This window comes from Saimiri boliviensis, chromosome 20 (assembly GCF_048565385.1).
Source record: "Saimiri boliviensis isolate mSaiBol1 chromosome 20, mSaiBol1.pri, whole genome shotgun sequence".
NCBI lineage: Eukaryota > Metazoa > Chordata > Mammalia > Primates > Cebidae > Saimiri > Saimiri boliviensis.
Window position 1 is genome coordinate 15,137,024 of NC_133468.1, and position 16,584 is coordinate 15,153,607.

At 45.0% G+C, this 16,584-nt stretch overlaps 1 protein-coding gene across 15 annotated transcripts in view; it reads right to left on the reverse strand.

The window, feature by feature from the left end:
• Window positions 1-16,584, reverse strand: part of TENM2 (teneurin transmembrane protein 2) — a 3,817,113-nt gene that overhangs the window by 141,993 nt on the left and 3,658,536 nt on the right. For all 15 annotated transcript variants that reach the window (XM_074390353.1, XM_074390351.1, XM_074390352.1 and 12 more), the window contains one exon: window positions 533-727. In XM_074390353.1, coding sequence (XP_074246454.1) covers window positions 533-727 — 195 coding nt within the window. The remainder of the gene's footprint in view (window positions 1-532; window positions 728-16,584) is intronic.

Consider the following 16,584-nt stretch of genomic DNA (forward strand, 5'->3'; position numbering starts at 1 on the left):
ACACAGACATATGTGGGTCTTAGATGACCAGGCAGAGTTAGTAACAAGAACACCACCAAAGCTTTTTGTTTGGAAGGAAGGCAAGGGGCTTAGGAATTCTTGTTTCTTTTCTCTGGATAGACAGCTTTAATCATTCCCAATTACTAAATAAAGCAGAAGGAGAGAGGAAGAAAGATAGGGCGAGGGAAAGGAAAAAAAGAGGAAACGAAAGAGAAGGAACGGGAGGAGGAGCAGAAGGAAGGCGAAGACAAAGGCGGAAAGAGCAATTTTAAGAACAAAGGTGAAAGAGAAAAGAAATTAATTTCTATAAAGGAGGGTAAAACAAAACATTTCTTCCAGAAACATCTCTATAGGCCTTTCTCGTTCTACAGCTAAGGAAGTTTATCAAAGCGAAGGAGTTTGAAGCTCTTTGTGCAAAATGTTGATGCTTCCCTTGCAAAACACACAGCCTGGGACTGGGCTCATTAGCAAAGGTCAGGCCCTCCAAATGCCTCCCTCCACTCATGCCTAGCCTGGGGCCCGGCGGGCTTACCTTCCTCACAGTGCTCGCCTTTGTAGCCAGCCGAGCAGACACAGTTCCCATCAATGCAGGAGCCGTGGCCCCCGCAGGAAGGATCGATGCACTGATTCATGGGCACGTCGCACTCTGCGCCTTTCCAGCCGCTGTAGCACTGGCACGTCCCTTTAGAATATTGTCCATTCCCACTGCACAGGACGGGGCAGGCAGCTGCACAAACCAAAGATAGAGTACCAGGTCACGAGGGGCTAGCGTCCGAGGGGCTGTGGCAGTCTAAGGAGCTGCCTCGCCTTGGGGCTTGGCTTTCAGTGTTCTAGACTGGGGATTCTGGCTGTAGAGGTGCAGAACCGTCACCAGATAAACCCCACAAGTGCTACTGATAACAGCAGCTACCGCCAACTAAAGGCTTGTTATGTGCTGGACACCGTATAGAAGGCTTTATGTGCAATTAATGACTTCATCATCCTAATCGCCCTATGACATGGAGGTTACAATCATGGTCCTCGTTTCTGCAGGTGAGGCTCCAAGACCAGGGAAGTGACACAGCCCATAAGCAGGGGAGCTCAGCTGGGAACCAGGCTGGCCCAATTCTGAAGTGGCGCCCCTCACTAGGCGACACTGACACCCTATTTTGTTCCTGTTGTTGGTACTGGGGGGTCAGAAGCCATTTTGCTGATTATTTTATCCTCAGATCAGTCGACCTTACTCCTAATAAGTTTATGCCTATTTAAAAGGAAGCGGGGATGAGACCCAGCCGAGCCACTGAAAGTCTCACTGCATCAGTTTTCTTATCTATACCACGGAGAAATTAAGCAGTCCCCCTTTATCCGCGGATTCACTTTCAGTTTCAGTTACCCTGGGTCAACTGCTGTCTGAAAACAGGTGAGTACGGTACAATAAGGAAATTTAGAGAGAGAGAAATTACATTCACATAACTGCTGTTACAGCTGCTACTTTAACTGTTCTATTTTATCATTATTGTTAATCTCTTCCCATGCCTAACTTATAAATTCAACTTTAGCCTAGGTATATATGCATAGGAAAAACATGGTATATGTAGAATTTGTGCCATTTGTGGTTTCAGGTACCCACAGGGGGTCTCGGAATGTATCCCCTGAGGATAAGGAGGGATTACTGACATGGTGCCTCCTTCAAAGTGTAACATGCCTAATAAAGTATCATGATTAAATATGCTTGACTTATTTAAAAAAAGCAAAGGTCCAGGCAGGCTGAAGAGGTGAGATCTCTAGCAGTTCACCCTTCAGCTGGACCCTCTTCCATCTGCTGGTGGGAAGAAGGTTGGAAAATCAGTGGGGATTGTCTGGGAGGAGATTAACTACAGTTTTAATCAGTTTCACCTTAAATGTGCCAATTCCGGCCTTTCAGAGCTCATCAAGAATGGGATTTCAGTGGTCCGTCTCCTTCAGGTCTTGGACTTCTCATTTCCGCATCAGTTTATAAAGAACCTAACTTTCCAATCTGCCTCTAAATTTGGGCCTAAAATCCTCCGGCTATGGAACAAGCATTTAGAGGCCTTCAGAAATGACAGACATGGACGTTTCAGTGACTCCTGGTGCTGTCCATGGTTTGGAATGCACAGGTTCAGAGAATTCTGCATGTATGTGCACACACATCTACGACCCGGGAGAGCGCCCTGTGCCTCGTAGCGATGGCAGAACTAATCATGTCACTTCCTAGTCACCTGTCCCACCCAGCCTCATGAATCACCTTTTGTTGTCATGTTTTGATTTAGTTTTTATGATAATTAACTTTCCTCTGTGCGTGTCTAATTTCCCAAAGATATAGTCAGCTATTCAAGACAGGGACTATGTTTATCATTGTTGATTTCCTTCCGTTGCTGCATTCATCAATGGTGGCTTGATTAGGTAAACATTTCTCCTGTGTTCCTGATATTCAGAGATTCCCCAGTGGTGGGGGGTTGTGGGCAAGCACTAAATGGTCGTTTATGAAAGACATGGGAAGAACAGTCCCTGGAGGGAATGTCGTGCTGTAAACACAATGCCTTTTTCTGGAGAAGTGCATGTTTTACCTTAATTGCAAACTGATTTGAAATAGAACTATCTCCATAGTTGACATATGATTGAGGGGATATTTCCCCTCAAAATCCTTTATAATAGGACAGTTGTCAAAACTATTAGAGGTGCTGTTCTCAGTAGAATTCTTATCCTTATGAATCTACCAGAGAATAATGAGTTGAAAAGTGAGAACTTCAAAGTCACATATTGAATTTAGATGAACTCTCAATGTAGGGAGCATACTCTCTATTTCCAGCATGCTTAAACAGAGGAGTTTGTACAGAGTTGCTACAGAGGCTAATTGTCTAATAGAGGGTAGAAAAAGAGCTTTGAATCCAGGGTGCCCAAGATTTAAATTAGGGATCATGTAAATAGGAATAGCACAAGAAACTCCAGACTTCCTTTAAGTTTTGAGAGGGATTTAAGACAGAGTAAGTTCGTTCCATGCCAATTCCTCATGAGACTCATGCTCAGCTGTAGGTCAGGGATGGCAAGTATGTGCACGTGAACTATGGTACTACCTTCCCACACCTCTGCAGACATCATTAATTGATCACGGCATCTTGTTCCCCTGAGCCTAGACAGACCCTCAAAACTGTCAATGCAGTGCCCAGGCTGAGACCCGCAAGCAGGCAGAGTTGGTATTCAAGAGAAAACCTGCTTGTCATTTCTGATCTAGGTAACAGTGAAGGTATTTCCTGGTGGGAAGACTAGAATCGACATCACTTCTCAGCCCCCTTCCAGCCCTGCATTGAAATAAAAAACACTGAGAAGTATGGTTGCACAATGGGTAGTTAGATGAGCTTCCAAGGACTGTTTCTGACCTAAGGGGGTTATATTTTGGATGGGCTGTCATGGATGGCAGAGAAAGTTACATCAAATTGCCAACACTGGTCTCCCGTTACATCCTCCTTCCTCCCAAATGGTGGAGGAGGGTAGAAAGTAAGGTGAAAATAATTTTTTTCTTGATTAATAAAAAATATAGATAGGACTCTTTTCTTTTTCCTTCCTTTTTTGAGACAGAGTCTTGCTTTGTCGCCCAGGCTGGAGTGCAGTGGTGCAATCTCGGCTCACTGCAACCTCTTCCTCCTGGGTTCAAGCAATTCTCTTTCCTCAGCCTCCTGAGTAGCTGGGACTACAGGCGTGCGCCACCACGCCTGGCTAATTTTTGTATTTTTATTAGAGACAGGGTTTCACAATGTTGGCCAGGCTGGTCTCAAACTCCTGACCTCAGGTGATCCACCCCCCTTGACCTCCCAAAGTGCTGGGATTACAGGCGTGAGCCACCATGCCCGGCTGAATTATTTTCTTTATTCATAGTGACACCATTCCTCTTCTGCACAAACTTCAAGTAAAAAAAAAAAAAAAAAAAAAAAAAGATTGTCTAGAAGGTAAGAATGGGTTTTATTTAAAACCAGGTGCTTGGGAAATCAAATTTAAAATTTGACCTACTTAAATTACTCGGTGAAAAAAATAAAAAATAGGTCAGAGAGTTCTCCACCTTCCAAACGCAGCCTTACTTCAGGGTTTGCCGCATGCTCTCTGGGAGTGTGGTCAAAAATGCAAAACACCGTGATGTTCACTGGAAAGCAGGACACTGAGTGGGCTTCACTTATGCCATACAAAGACGAGGAAAACAGCTCATTAGAGGAGCCAGACTTTCTAGTAATCCAGTTGCCATGGGGCAGAGTGCAGAAAGACCAGACGAGCTCCCTCCAGGGGTGGCTGGGGTGTCCTGCATGGAGAGCACCTTCCCTCTGGAGCTACGGATTGATTCATTCTCAGACATAACTCAACCCAGTATCTAAGGCTCAGGCTGATCTTTATTCAAGAGGTGGATGTGAAATAAGGAACCTCCTGTATTCATACGTCTTATATTTTTAGTATCACGCAACCCGCATTATTTTTTATGACAGGTTATAGAAACATGACACGGCCTACTCTGTGCCAAGAAGTATTACGGAGCAGAAGTGGAAATAAGCAAGGGTTTCAGTGCCAGAAAGACCTGGGTTCGAAACCAAGCCTGTACGTTACCCGCTGTGGGATTTTGGCAAGGTTACTGAACCTCTCAAAGACCCAATTTCCCCTTCAAAAAACTGTCTCTCAGCACTGATGGAAGGATTAAGTGAGACAACATGCATGGCTCACAGCAGTTTGACAGTTGGTACACAAATTAGCAGATGCTTCCTTGTGAAATTTCAAACTGGATCTCCAATCTGACTTCAAGGGCTAATAAAATAAAGAAATGCCATAGGTCCCAAGTGCGCACACACAAACACTAGCAACCACCAGTATGTCGAATAATACTAACGGAAAGGTTTGAGGTTTTCTTCTTCCAGTGTTTTCTGGTGTGGGAGGGAGTTGGTTCTGATTGGTGAGATACGAAAGTGGAGCGTTTTGTGTCTCTGTGTGTCTCTCTTCTTCCTAAGGCTTAGGGGAGCAGAACATTGAGGATTCAAGCTTCTATTTAAAATTAATTAAAATGTTTGTACAAATCGACTGTTCCTGTTTTACTAAATCTAATAAATGGAAGCTCTAAGAATCCCACAGAAGAAAAATAAATTACCACTACCACTAACAGCTGACAAGTTAACAGGTTGATGACAAAAAAAAATGACAGAATTTAGATTCGCCTAAATGGTATGAAGCTCATTTGAATGATCCGGCTGAAGCTACTCCCCCCGCCCAGCCCCCACAAAGTCCTCTGTAAGGAATGAGCTGAATTATCAGTGTTATTGACTTGGTGGGAAGTAACAGGATAAGCCACCTGTCCATTTGGAGCTTGCAGTAGAGAGAATACCTGGAGAAAAGTTAAGAATGTTGGAGAGGCTCAGTCATAAAAGCAGAGGAAAACATGTCTGCATCTGCACAAATAATTTGTGGGCTGGACCCGATCTGTAGGGGGAATTTCAAATAATGTAATAAAATGATTTGAAGTCTGTTTTATAGTTGTTTCATTATTATTATTTTATCATTATTTGAGACAAGGTCTTTGTCACCCAGGCTGGAGTGCAGTGGTGGGATCACCATTCACTGCAGCCTCTACCTCCCTGGCTCAAGCAATTGTCCTGCTTCAGCCTCCTATTTGGGACCACAGGTATGCAACACCATGCCCAGCTAATTAAAAAAAAATTTTCTGTAGAGATGGGGTCTCTTTATGTTGCCCTGTCTGGACTCAAACTCCTCAACTCAGGTGATCCTCCTGCCTCAGCCTCCCAAAGTGCTGGGATCATAGGCATAAGCCATGACAGCCAGCTGAAGCCTGTTTCAAACTTTCTTTGGAAAAGAGATGTGAGAATAGTTGAAGCTCCAGGCAAATTGTTAAAAGAGCATCACTAATAGTTGGTTGCCTTATATCCCAGTTAGTCAGCAATAGTGATGAATAACCCATGTGAGTTAGGTGGTAGAGGATAAATGATGGAGAAAAGGAGATGCGTTGATCCTCATGAAGCAATTGAGGATGTAATATTTGGGTCATGGAGGCCAGGCAAACATAGCTCAGTGACCCCCAAACCAAAACTCAAAAGGCAACCCCATTGGCTTTTGAGGTTGTGGACTTAGCTTGGTGCTGAGCAAAACAGAGTCAGAAAGGTGAGTTTCCCTTCTAGCTAGATCCCTGCAATTGGCAATCCATCTGGTAGAAAATTAAGTAATAGAGTTTGACCCTCCACTGCACACTGTATTAAAAAATAAATTCCATACTATGCAGCCATAAAAAAGAATAGAATCACGTCCTTTGCAGGGACATGGATGGATCTGGAGGCCATTATCCTTGGCAAACAAACACAAAAACCAGAAAACCAAATATTGTATATTCTCATAAGTGGGAGCTAAATGATGAGAATACATGGACACATGCAGGGGAAAAACACATATTAGGACTTCTGGAGGGTGGAGGGTGGGAGGAGGGAGAGGATCAGGTAAAATAACTAAAGGGCACTAGGCTTCATACCTGGGTGATGAAACAATCTGTATAGTAATCCCTCATGACACAAGCTTACCTATGTAACAAACCCGCACTTGCACCCCTGAACTTAGAGTAAAATTTAAAAAAAATTCCACACAGATTAATGACCTAAATAGAAAAACAAAAACTACAAAAGTATTAGAAAAAGATATTGGAGACTAATGTTATTTTCCTGGGAGGGAGACATGGAAGACATAAATTCTAGAAACCACGAAGGAACAGAAGATCAGATTTGATTATTAAGAATCCATATCTTCTCTATGATAAAGGATACCGTAAGCAAAATGAAGGGACAAGCAACACAGGGAAGAAATATTTTTGTTTCATGTTTTATAGCATAAAGTTTGATATCTGAAATACACAAAGAGCTCTTGCAAATCAATAAAAAGGTGACTGAAAACCTAGAAAAAGTACATATCAGAAATAATATAAATTGCCAATAAAAGTAAGACAAGATACTCAGCTTCACTCAAAATTAAATAAGTATAGATAAAAATGATAATGAGAAATATTTTTGGCTTCTCTGATTGGGGGGAAAAAAATAAGGCAGCTTCTACCCAGTGCTGCCATGGCTGAGGGGATGGGCTCTGTCTAACCCAGTGGATGGGAACAAATCAAATCTAGTTTTCAGGGAGATGATTTGTCACTCTGTGGCTCAGCGTGCCCAAGCGGGAAGTCTGTTGACCTTGGCACCTCAGTTTTCCTGACCTATTAAATGGGCAGAGCAATAAAGGATTGTGCTTGTATCGAGGAAGAGAGAGAGAGGAAGTTGGAAAGAGAGCTAGGAGTGATTATGAAATACAAATGCAAAGATCACCAGCCATTCTGACTGCGATGCTCACCTCTGACCTGAACAGCTGTCCCCACCCCACACTTTCCTGCCCAGAATACTCAGACGCTTTAGTTGGTCTCAGTGGGGGCAAGAGCTGGCAGGACCCCCGTGAAGAGAGGAAACCAGATGGTACATTCTGACAGACGGGGTCAGAGTCCTGGCTCAGAGGGCCAAAGTTCAACTGCACCCACTTCCTCATTCCCATTCTGTCAAATGGCACATTAATAAGCAAGAAAGTGATTCAGGGAAGAATTTCCAGAAGGACAAAAAACTCATCAGGTGTGTCAAATCTCTGACATTCAGGAGCCATGTGGGGAAGGCAGCACACGCTGACTTAAGCACGAAAGTATGGATGCTTTAATTAATCCGGGGTGAATTTAATTGCTTTAGTTAAGTGGAAATCGGGTTAAAAATGATGCAGAGCATGCTGGGGTGTGTTAAAAACATGACATATGAGTTGGATGAATCGATAAATTAAAAGTGCACAGATGTTTTAATTAAACCCAGGGAAGTTAACGAAGATCGCAAGAGACTTTTAAGCCTATGATTAATTCAATTCATTTAAAATACCTGTAGAGATATGGGGATGCCTCCATTTTGAGAGTTATAAAAGTTCTCAATCGATAAGTACTTAAGCTGTTCTTAAAAAAAGTCTTATTTGTGCATGTGTGCGTGTGTGTGTGTGTGTGTGTCACTGAACAGTGTTAATTATATAATGAATAATATTTAAATTCTTCGGAGCACACAGTAAGCTTTTCTGCAGCTCAAGTCCAGACTTAAGTAGGTAGGTTTACTCTTTTGTTGCCTTTGGAGCATCAAGACGAATCTGCAAGTTGTTGGTGTCCTATTACCCGCAAGCACGGAAGCTTCCTGAAGGCATGGAGGGCCTACCTCATTCAATGCCGTTTCTCTGCAGACAGTACGGTTCTGCGCATGGTGCTGGCTTACGAGTTAGACGGCCTGAATTTCCTTTCTTCCTTTCTTTGTTTTTGACAGCTGTGTGACTACGGACACTTTGCTTTCAGCCTCGATTGCTTTATCTTAGAAGTGGGATAAGAATTCTGCACCACTTACCCCATAGTGTTTCCAAGGGGAGGAAATGAGAGAATGATGTAAATGCTGTGCACAGAGCCTGGCACACAGTTAGTCATCACGAGTTAGGATTTTGTTATCACTATTTTCATCAGGAGAAAATTGTTCCAGCTAGTCACTTTGTAAAGAGACAGGACAGGGTAATAAAGATGCTGTCCCCCGTCCCAGCTGACCTCTTTCTTTTCTTTTTTTTTGAGATGGAGTCTTGCTCTGTCACCAGGCTGGAGTGCAGTGGCATGATCTCGGCTCACCGCAACCTCGCCCTCCTGGGTTCAAGCAATTCTTCCGCCTCAGCCTCCTGAGAAGCTGGGACCACAGGCGCGTGCCACCATGCCCGGCGAATTTTTTTTTTTTTTTTTTTTTGTATTTTTAGTAGAGATGGGGTTTCACCGTGTTGGCCAGGATGGTCTCCATCTCTTGACCTTGTGATCCGCCCGCCTCGGCTTCCCAAAGTGTTGGGATTACAGGCGTGAGCCACCGTGCCCGGCCCCAGCTGACCTCTTTCTAAAGACTGGTTTATTTCGCAGCATGAAAGTTTTTCTCATAACATAAACCAGAGGATTTTCCCAGCTCTGTGCACATCACATCTACAAGTTTCCCTAGGGTTAACTTCCAGGGTTGCTCTGCTACTTACCTAGTAGTTTAAAAAGGGGGGAAAAAAAAAAGGTTTTGTAGTCTCAGAAGCAATTTAACCTGGGGGAGGGCTGACGGACTGAAGCCCCGCCATGTGATGTCTGTTTGGTAATGCAATAGGCATGAGAAACATCACGAGCAGCCGCACCTTGGTGCTGGCCACCAAATAATGTGCACTGCAACTTCCACACTGGGGAGGAGGGGGCTCCTCCATGCCTGCCTGGCAAGCCAGGGGGATGAGAGGTCAAAAGTGTTGTGACTGCCTCAATCTCTCTTCTCTTTGGGTAGTCTGAGCAGAGTTCAACGGCAATTTCTCTAGACTCAAACTTGAATGTGCATGGGAGTCATCTGGGGACCCTGTTAGAATGCAGCTTCTGACTCAGGACGTCTGGCATGAGGACTAAACGTTTGGATATTTTACAAAATCCTGATGCTAGTACCCCAGACCTACTGAATCAGAAATTCCGGGTGGAGCCCAGTAATTTGTGTGTTAACAGATGATTTCAACATAACCTTCAGTGTGGTTATCACGAATCTAGTGGTTAAGAACATAGTTCTAAAACCATGCCTGGGCAAGGGACTTGAATCTCTCAGAGATTCTATTTCTTTAGCTGCGAAACAGATGATCGTGACGTATGAAACGAGGATGAAATGAGAGAACTCACTTAAAACCCTTTGCGCAGTGCCTGGCATGTAGTTGATTTTAAGTAGGTGGTAGCAATGTTTCTTACATTATGTTATCAAAGGTGACTTTGCCACGGGTACCTGCTCAGTCGCTTTCTGCAAAGCATATGCCAAATGCACCTGCTTCAGGCTCCTGCTTCTGGGCCTTTGCTGTCAAAGAATCCTTGCATGTTTCTTCAGGTCAGGGGTGGAAGGAGAGAGAGGTGGGATTCAGCCATCCAGCTGTGGTGGGCTGAGGGACATTCCTTTGTGCAGCAGCCGTGGCCCGTGGCCCATCTGCATTGAGGATTTTACGGCAAGATGGGGTGGTAGAAGGGGATGGGTGTGAATGACGGAGGATTTGAAGGAGCTAGGATGTAGTCCTGGCTGTCTCAGGGACAGTTGGGACCTGAGCCTCTTTCATGGAGGGAGAAGGAAGCTCTGAGAGAGGCATTCCTGGTGAGGGGGAGGACCCTGTACCCTCAGGGAGAGGACTAAGAGCTTTGTCATTGTTCTCCACAGTGCAGAGGAAGAAGCTTATTAAAGGGAGCCAGGAGGCCTATAATCCCAGCAGTTTGGGAGGCTGAGGTGGGCAGGTCATGAGGTCAGGAGATCGAGACCATCCTGGCCAACATGGTGAAACTCTCTCTACTAAAAATACTGAGACAGGAGAATTGCATGAACCAGGAAGGTGGAGGTTGCAGTGAGTTGAGATTGCAACATTGCACTCCAGCCTGGGCGACGGAGCGAGACTCTGTCTCAAACCAAAAAAAAAAAAAAAAAAAAAAAAAAAAGAAAAAAAGAAAGGAAAATGGGAGACAGGAGAGCATATAGTGAGGCAGAGCTAGAGAGGGTTCAGACAGCCCCAGCTGCTGGCAGTACTTATTGTTGGGGACTTCAAGAGTGGTTACACTGCCCTGGAATCAGGGGGTCTTCCTGGCACATCTCTCTCCTGGGTGGCCATCAGGGCCACAAGCTTTAAAACCAGGCAGTAATCCCAGCACTTTGGGAGGCCGAGGCGGGTGGATCATGACATCAAGAGATCGAGACCATACTGGTCAACATGATGAATCCCCATCTCTACTAAAAATACAGAAAATTAGCTGGGCATGGTGGCGCGTGCCTGTAAGCCCAGCTACTCAGGAGGCTGAGGTGGAGAATTGCCTGAACCTAGGAGGCAGAGGTTGCGGTAAGCCGAGATCGCGCCGTTGCACTGCAGGCTGAGTAACAAGAGCGAAACTCCATCTCAAAAAATAAAAATAAAAAAAATAAAACCAGGCAGACACAGCCCTGCTACGTAACCTTGGGCAAGTAGCTTACTTTCTCTGTCTTTGTTTCTTTTACTGTAAAATAGGAATAATAACAATGAACGATTTCAAAGGCTTGTTGTGAAGGTTGATACTAGCTAACATTGAATACCTGCCAAGCATGGTTCTACAAAGTTTCCATGTATTTACTTTTTGGTCGTCACAGCAATGTAGTAGGTAATATTGCTGTCGTCTAAATTTTACAGATGAGAAAACTGAGGCTCAGAGGGGTTAAGTAATTTTCTAAAACAGGTGTGGTTAACCAGAGCAGCAAGAATTCAAACGTAGCAAATTCAAATTCTACAGCTTTCCTTAATTACTTCGCTATTATGAGACAGTGCACATAAACTGTGGAAGAAGTGGCATTTCTCTTCTGTAAACTCTTTCTTTCCTTCTTTTTTCATTCCTCCTTCTTTCCTTCCTTTGCTCATGCCCTCCCTCTGTGCCTCCAAGGTGGCTGATTTATTGCTGCGTGATTGATCCAACAAATGAGAACCTTGTTCTCTATCACTCACTTTGGTTCTTGTGACATTTTCCAGCCATATTTCATCTTTATAGGTCCTGCCTCCGCTATGCAAGTAATCAGACATTCAGCAAGCACATACTTTGTCCTGGGTGTGAAACTAAATACAGGGGGGTACAGAGAGGACTTCTGGAAGCTTGTCATCAGCAGGAGAACCACGTGGCTAGGAGGTGGCTGGCATGGGGGAGGGGTCACTGCTGTGAACTTGACAAGCCCAGGTGACTGCAGGGTCATATCTGAGGGTGCTTCAGGGAGGTGGCGGCCTGTGAGCATGGCCTCCCATGATGAGCAGCAGTTTGATAGGAAAGGCTGGGACTGACGGGACCATTCCAGCTGAGAAAACAGCCTGAGCAAAGAGGAGGAAGCAGGGCCTCACACTTTATGAGGGGTGAGTATCAGGAACTTACTGTGAGTGCACAGGCCTCAGTGGGAGGTGACAGTGCAACAGTAGTTTAGATCATAGATGACCTTGGACATCATTCTAAGAAATGTGATCTTCATTCTCAGAATGTGGCTCCTGATCACCTGCATCAGACCTCTGCCCACTTAGGAGGCTTGTTAAAAGGGGGCATTCCTGAGCCACATACCAGTCCTAAAAGTCAGATTGGCTGGCATGGGGGAGGAACCCGGAAATACACATTTATAACAACCTTTTCAGATCCATGTCTTTAAACCAAAGCTTTTGTAACCACTGTGGGAGGCGACTGGGAGTCACTGAAGGTGTTGAGGAGAGTAGTGACATGCCCCTGAAAGCTTTGAGAGAACTCTGGAGGTGGGGAGGAGAAATACTATCATGGAAGGGGGCTGGTGGCCAAGTGAGCCGGGCAGTGGCTGTGAGGATAGAGAGAAAAATGGAGCAGAGATTGTTGGAGGTCGATGGAACAGGAGACGGCAAGTGGTGGGAGGAAGGAGGAGACGGACGGTGCTGGCAGCTGGGAGGAGAGAGGGTTACGGCAGCAGGCTCTGAGGCCAGAAGGTCTCTCTGTCTCTCCCCACCCCACCCCAGGCTGGAGTGCAGTGGCGAAATCTCTGCTCATTGCAACCTCCACCTCCCAGGTTCAAGCAATCCTTCAAACTCATCCTCCCGAGTACCCGGGACTACAGGCATGCGCTACCATGCCCAGCTAATTTTCATACTTTTTGTAAAGATGCAATTGTGCCATGTTGCCCGGGCTGGTCATGAACTACTGGGCTCAAGCGATCTGTCTGCCTTGGCCTCCCAAAGTGCTGGGATTGCAGGCATGAGCCACCACGCCTGGCCAGGGGCTTTGTTTCAAACTCTGGGTCTGCCACGTTCTACCTAAGAAGCTCTTGTTTCCTCTCCCGAAAAGTTTACTTGGGTTCAAACTCAGAATTCTAGTGCGTAACCATTGCACACACTGCCTGCAAAGCCACATTTCCTTTATGCCTCACCTCTGAGGTCAGTTTCATGGCTGCTCTTAGTGTTAAAAGTCTAGGCCAGACTGCCTGGTTTGAATCTCAACAACTGCGCTTACTTGCTGAGTGATTTTGATCAAGTTACTTCACCTCTCTGTGCCTCATTTTCCAGATCTATAAAAGGGGATAATAATCATCTATAAACTAGGGCTACTGATGATTAAATGATGTAATTATGTAGTTGTTCAGCACAGTGGTTGGCATATACAGTAAGAGCTCAATAAATGTCAACTCTGGTGATGATGATGATGACGATGATGACCTGTTTTTAGTGTTGGCATGCAGCCATGAGGAATTGGGTGGTGGGTACATTTGCCAGTTAACAGGAGAAAAATGGCAGGATTCCTGGTTTTTTTTTTTCCCCCAAAGCTCCACAGAAGCTGAGTAGGAGCTGAAAGCAACCCCCAGAGAGAAGACTTTATGTTCCCGTGGCTGTGGCATTTCTGGGCCTCCACTGACAGCTGTTCCGCAGCAGGAGTTGTCATTTCTAATAGCTATTAAATACGCATTACCTAACAACTACGGCTCTGGTGTGTTAAGTTTCTGCTGCAGGTTGAGGTCTCTAGCTCAGCCCAAATAAGCCATCTGAGAAGCCAGCGTCAAAACAGAAAACAAAAACAAAAACAAAAACAAAAACCCAGACACCTCAGCTCTCCAGCTCTCTTCCGCAATGCAAGGCTGCTTTACAAACAATCCAGGAAGCACCTGAAGTGAAAGCCTTCAAATAAAAGCAAATACAAGGGAAAGGAATAATAATTAAAAACCTCTAGCCCACAACAAATGGCATTCAAGTGATGAGGAAACCATGCAAGGGGAATAGTAATAACAAAAAATTATAGAATAAACAATAACCTGAATAATAAACACAATTATTGCCGGACAGGAGAGGTGCCTGATGGAAAACAGTATAAATTGCCGGGAAAGAAATGCATTTTTCCTGAAGCTCTGGATCTGAACGGCTTGCCTATCATGTTACTCAGTTAATGCAATTTATACTCTTCAGTCTTCTCCATGGAATTTTCTCCATATTCCCTGATGCTACCTGGCTGTGTTCATTGATTCACACTACTGTGATTTTAAAAAAAACTTGGAAAACTTTAAATGTTCATGATGCCTTATAGGCACCTCACGGTCCAGTCTCTCATGGACCAGGAGACCAGGTGCACCTGTGTGACGAGGCAGGCCTCTGCCCCGGGTTCCCCTTCTTGCCTTCCCTGACTGTGATCTAGCGACATTCAGATGCACCAGGAAAATGACCCCACACCTTTTGCTCCATCCTGACTCTGCAATAAAGGTACTTGTCCACCAGTCCTCACTTTCTCTCAGTTCCCACCTGCCTGGCTGAACCTGGTCCCTTGGAGCTGCTCCTACATAGCCCTCCCTCTCTAGAATCTGTAAGTATAATAAATCCCTGAATTTCATATGCCTCTCCCAGTGTGGGTTCCACAGTTGGAGTGTTCCTTAAAGACCCCACCAGGGGAACTTGCTCCCCCATTTATAACACACACATTTTATTGCTTTATAAACCTCCTTATTTTCTTCTTCGGAATGTCCATAGCGTTCAAAGTCCGCATCACAGCATTTTGAACTCGCATTTACTTTACCCCCTTGCTTTTAATACAAATTGATCAGAGCAGAAGCTCTCGGAAGCAGAGGCTGTGGCTCCCTCGCTCATCATTCTAGTCTGGCTCTCAGTACAGTACCTGTTGCAAAGTGGGCACATCACAAGCACTCACTGAATGCACGAATAAGTTCTTTCCCCTCGACTGACTCAGGACAATGTGTTAGATCCATTCCATGTTCTTTTTATGTGCGGGTCAGTTTCATTTTGCTTTTGGAGCCTCTCAGGGCCCCGGAGATGGTGGGGGCTGCGGAATAAATGCTCTTGCAAATGCACACTGACCGGTTCCTCCATTCACTGCAAGGATGTCTTCGGATGCTTGATGCAGACTGGCAGGTTTATAAGAAGACAAGGAGCTGCCATTTGCACTGCACATCGGAGGGCACAGGAGGCGCAGTGTGAGGTCAAGAGAGTAAATCCGCATTTCTGTCACTTGGACACATACCCGCTCGCTTGGATGTGATGGGAGTCTCTCTTGCTAATGTGGCAAATTCTCCCCCTGGCAGGAGGGCCTGAATCTGCCGGCTGCCTGCAGTCACAGAAACTGGCAGAGCTCAAGGCAACCTGGGCACAGATGTCAGTCAAGGAACAAAGGTGAATGTGAATTTGTGATGAGGGAGGACCTTATGCTAGGGGCCTCTTAAGAGTTTTTCTCAAGAAAGAAGGACAGGCTGAGCTCAGTGGCTCATGCCTGTAATCCCAGCAGTTTGGAAGGCCAAGGCGGGTGGATCACGAGGTCAAGAGATGGAGACCATCCTGGCCAACATGGTGAAATCCTGTCTCTATGAAAAATCCAAAATTAGCCGGGTGTGGTGATACACGCCTGTAATCCCAGCTACTCTGGAGGCAGGAGAATCACTTAGAACCCAGGAGGAGGAGGTTGCAGTGAGCTGAGATCATGCCACTGTACTCCAGCCTGGGTGACAGAGCAAGGCTCTGAAAAAAGAAGGAAAGGAAGGAAGGAAGGAAGGAGGGAAGGAAAGAAAGAAGAAAGAAAGAAAGAGAAAGAAAGAAAGAGAAAGAAAGAAAGAAAGAAAGAAAGAAAGAAAGAAAGAAAGAAAGAAAGAAAGAAAGAAAGAAAAACAGGCACTATTATGGCCCCCAGCCAGGAGATGGGGCCCCCTGTTCTGGGGAGCAGGAGACTCAGGTGCACCTCTCTCTGCACTCGCTAGCCAATTACCTCATTCTGTTGGCTCAGGGTTATTCCCTGCTAAGACTCAGCAGCTTCTTGAACCAAAAGTTGTTTGTGGGTGCCAACTTGTCATAGCCACTGCTAAATTGTGCAGGATCAATGGGATAGAGGCTTCCCACCTCTCTGCCTTATGTGTGTGGGGGAACAAAGGCACGCATGCACACACACACACACACACACACACACACACACACACTCTCACACACACATAGAACCACATTTTAATTTTTTTCTTCTTAAAATCAGAAGTGCATCTGTGATGTAATTGCACTGAGGATGGCATAGCATCATGCTAAAAATGCATACACCTTAATCCAACCACCGGAAAATACAGGCAAACCCATACGGAGAGACATTCTATAAAATACCTGACAAATGCTTTTCGAAAGGATCAAGGTCATAAAATATAAGGAATAACTGAGAACTGTCACAGACTGGTCAGGTTAAAGGGATGAAGGAGAAGTGACAATTCAATGCAGTGTGGGATCCTGGACCGAGAAAGAAAGGGCAAAGTTAGGAAAAGTCTGTAAATTAGCTGACTTTGTATGGATGTTAATGTCTTGGTTTTGATCATTGAATCACGAATGTTTAAAAGGTTGACACAGGGGAATCTGGGTACACTCTGCATGGATACTCTATGTTCTATTTGTGCAGCTTGTCTGCAAGTCTAAAATGATTTCAATATAAAATATTTAAAAAAATGTAGGGAGGGGATTGGTTAAAATAGAATTTATCTCATATCATCAATATGAAGACAAATAAGA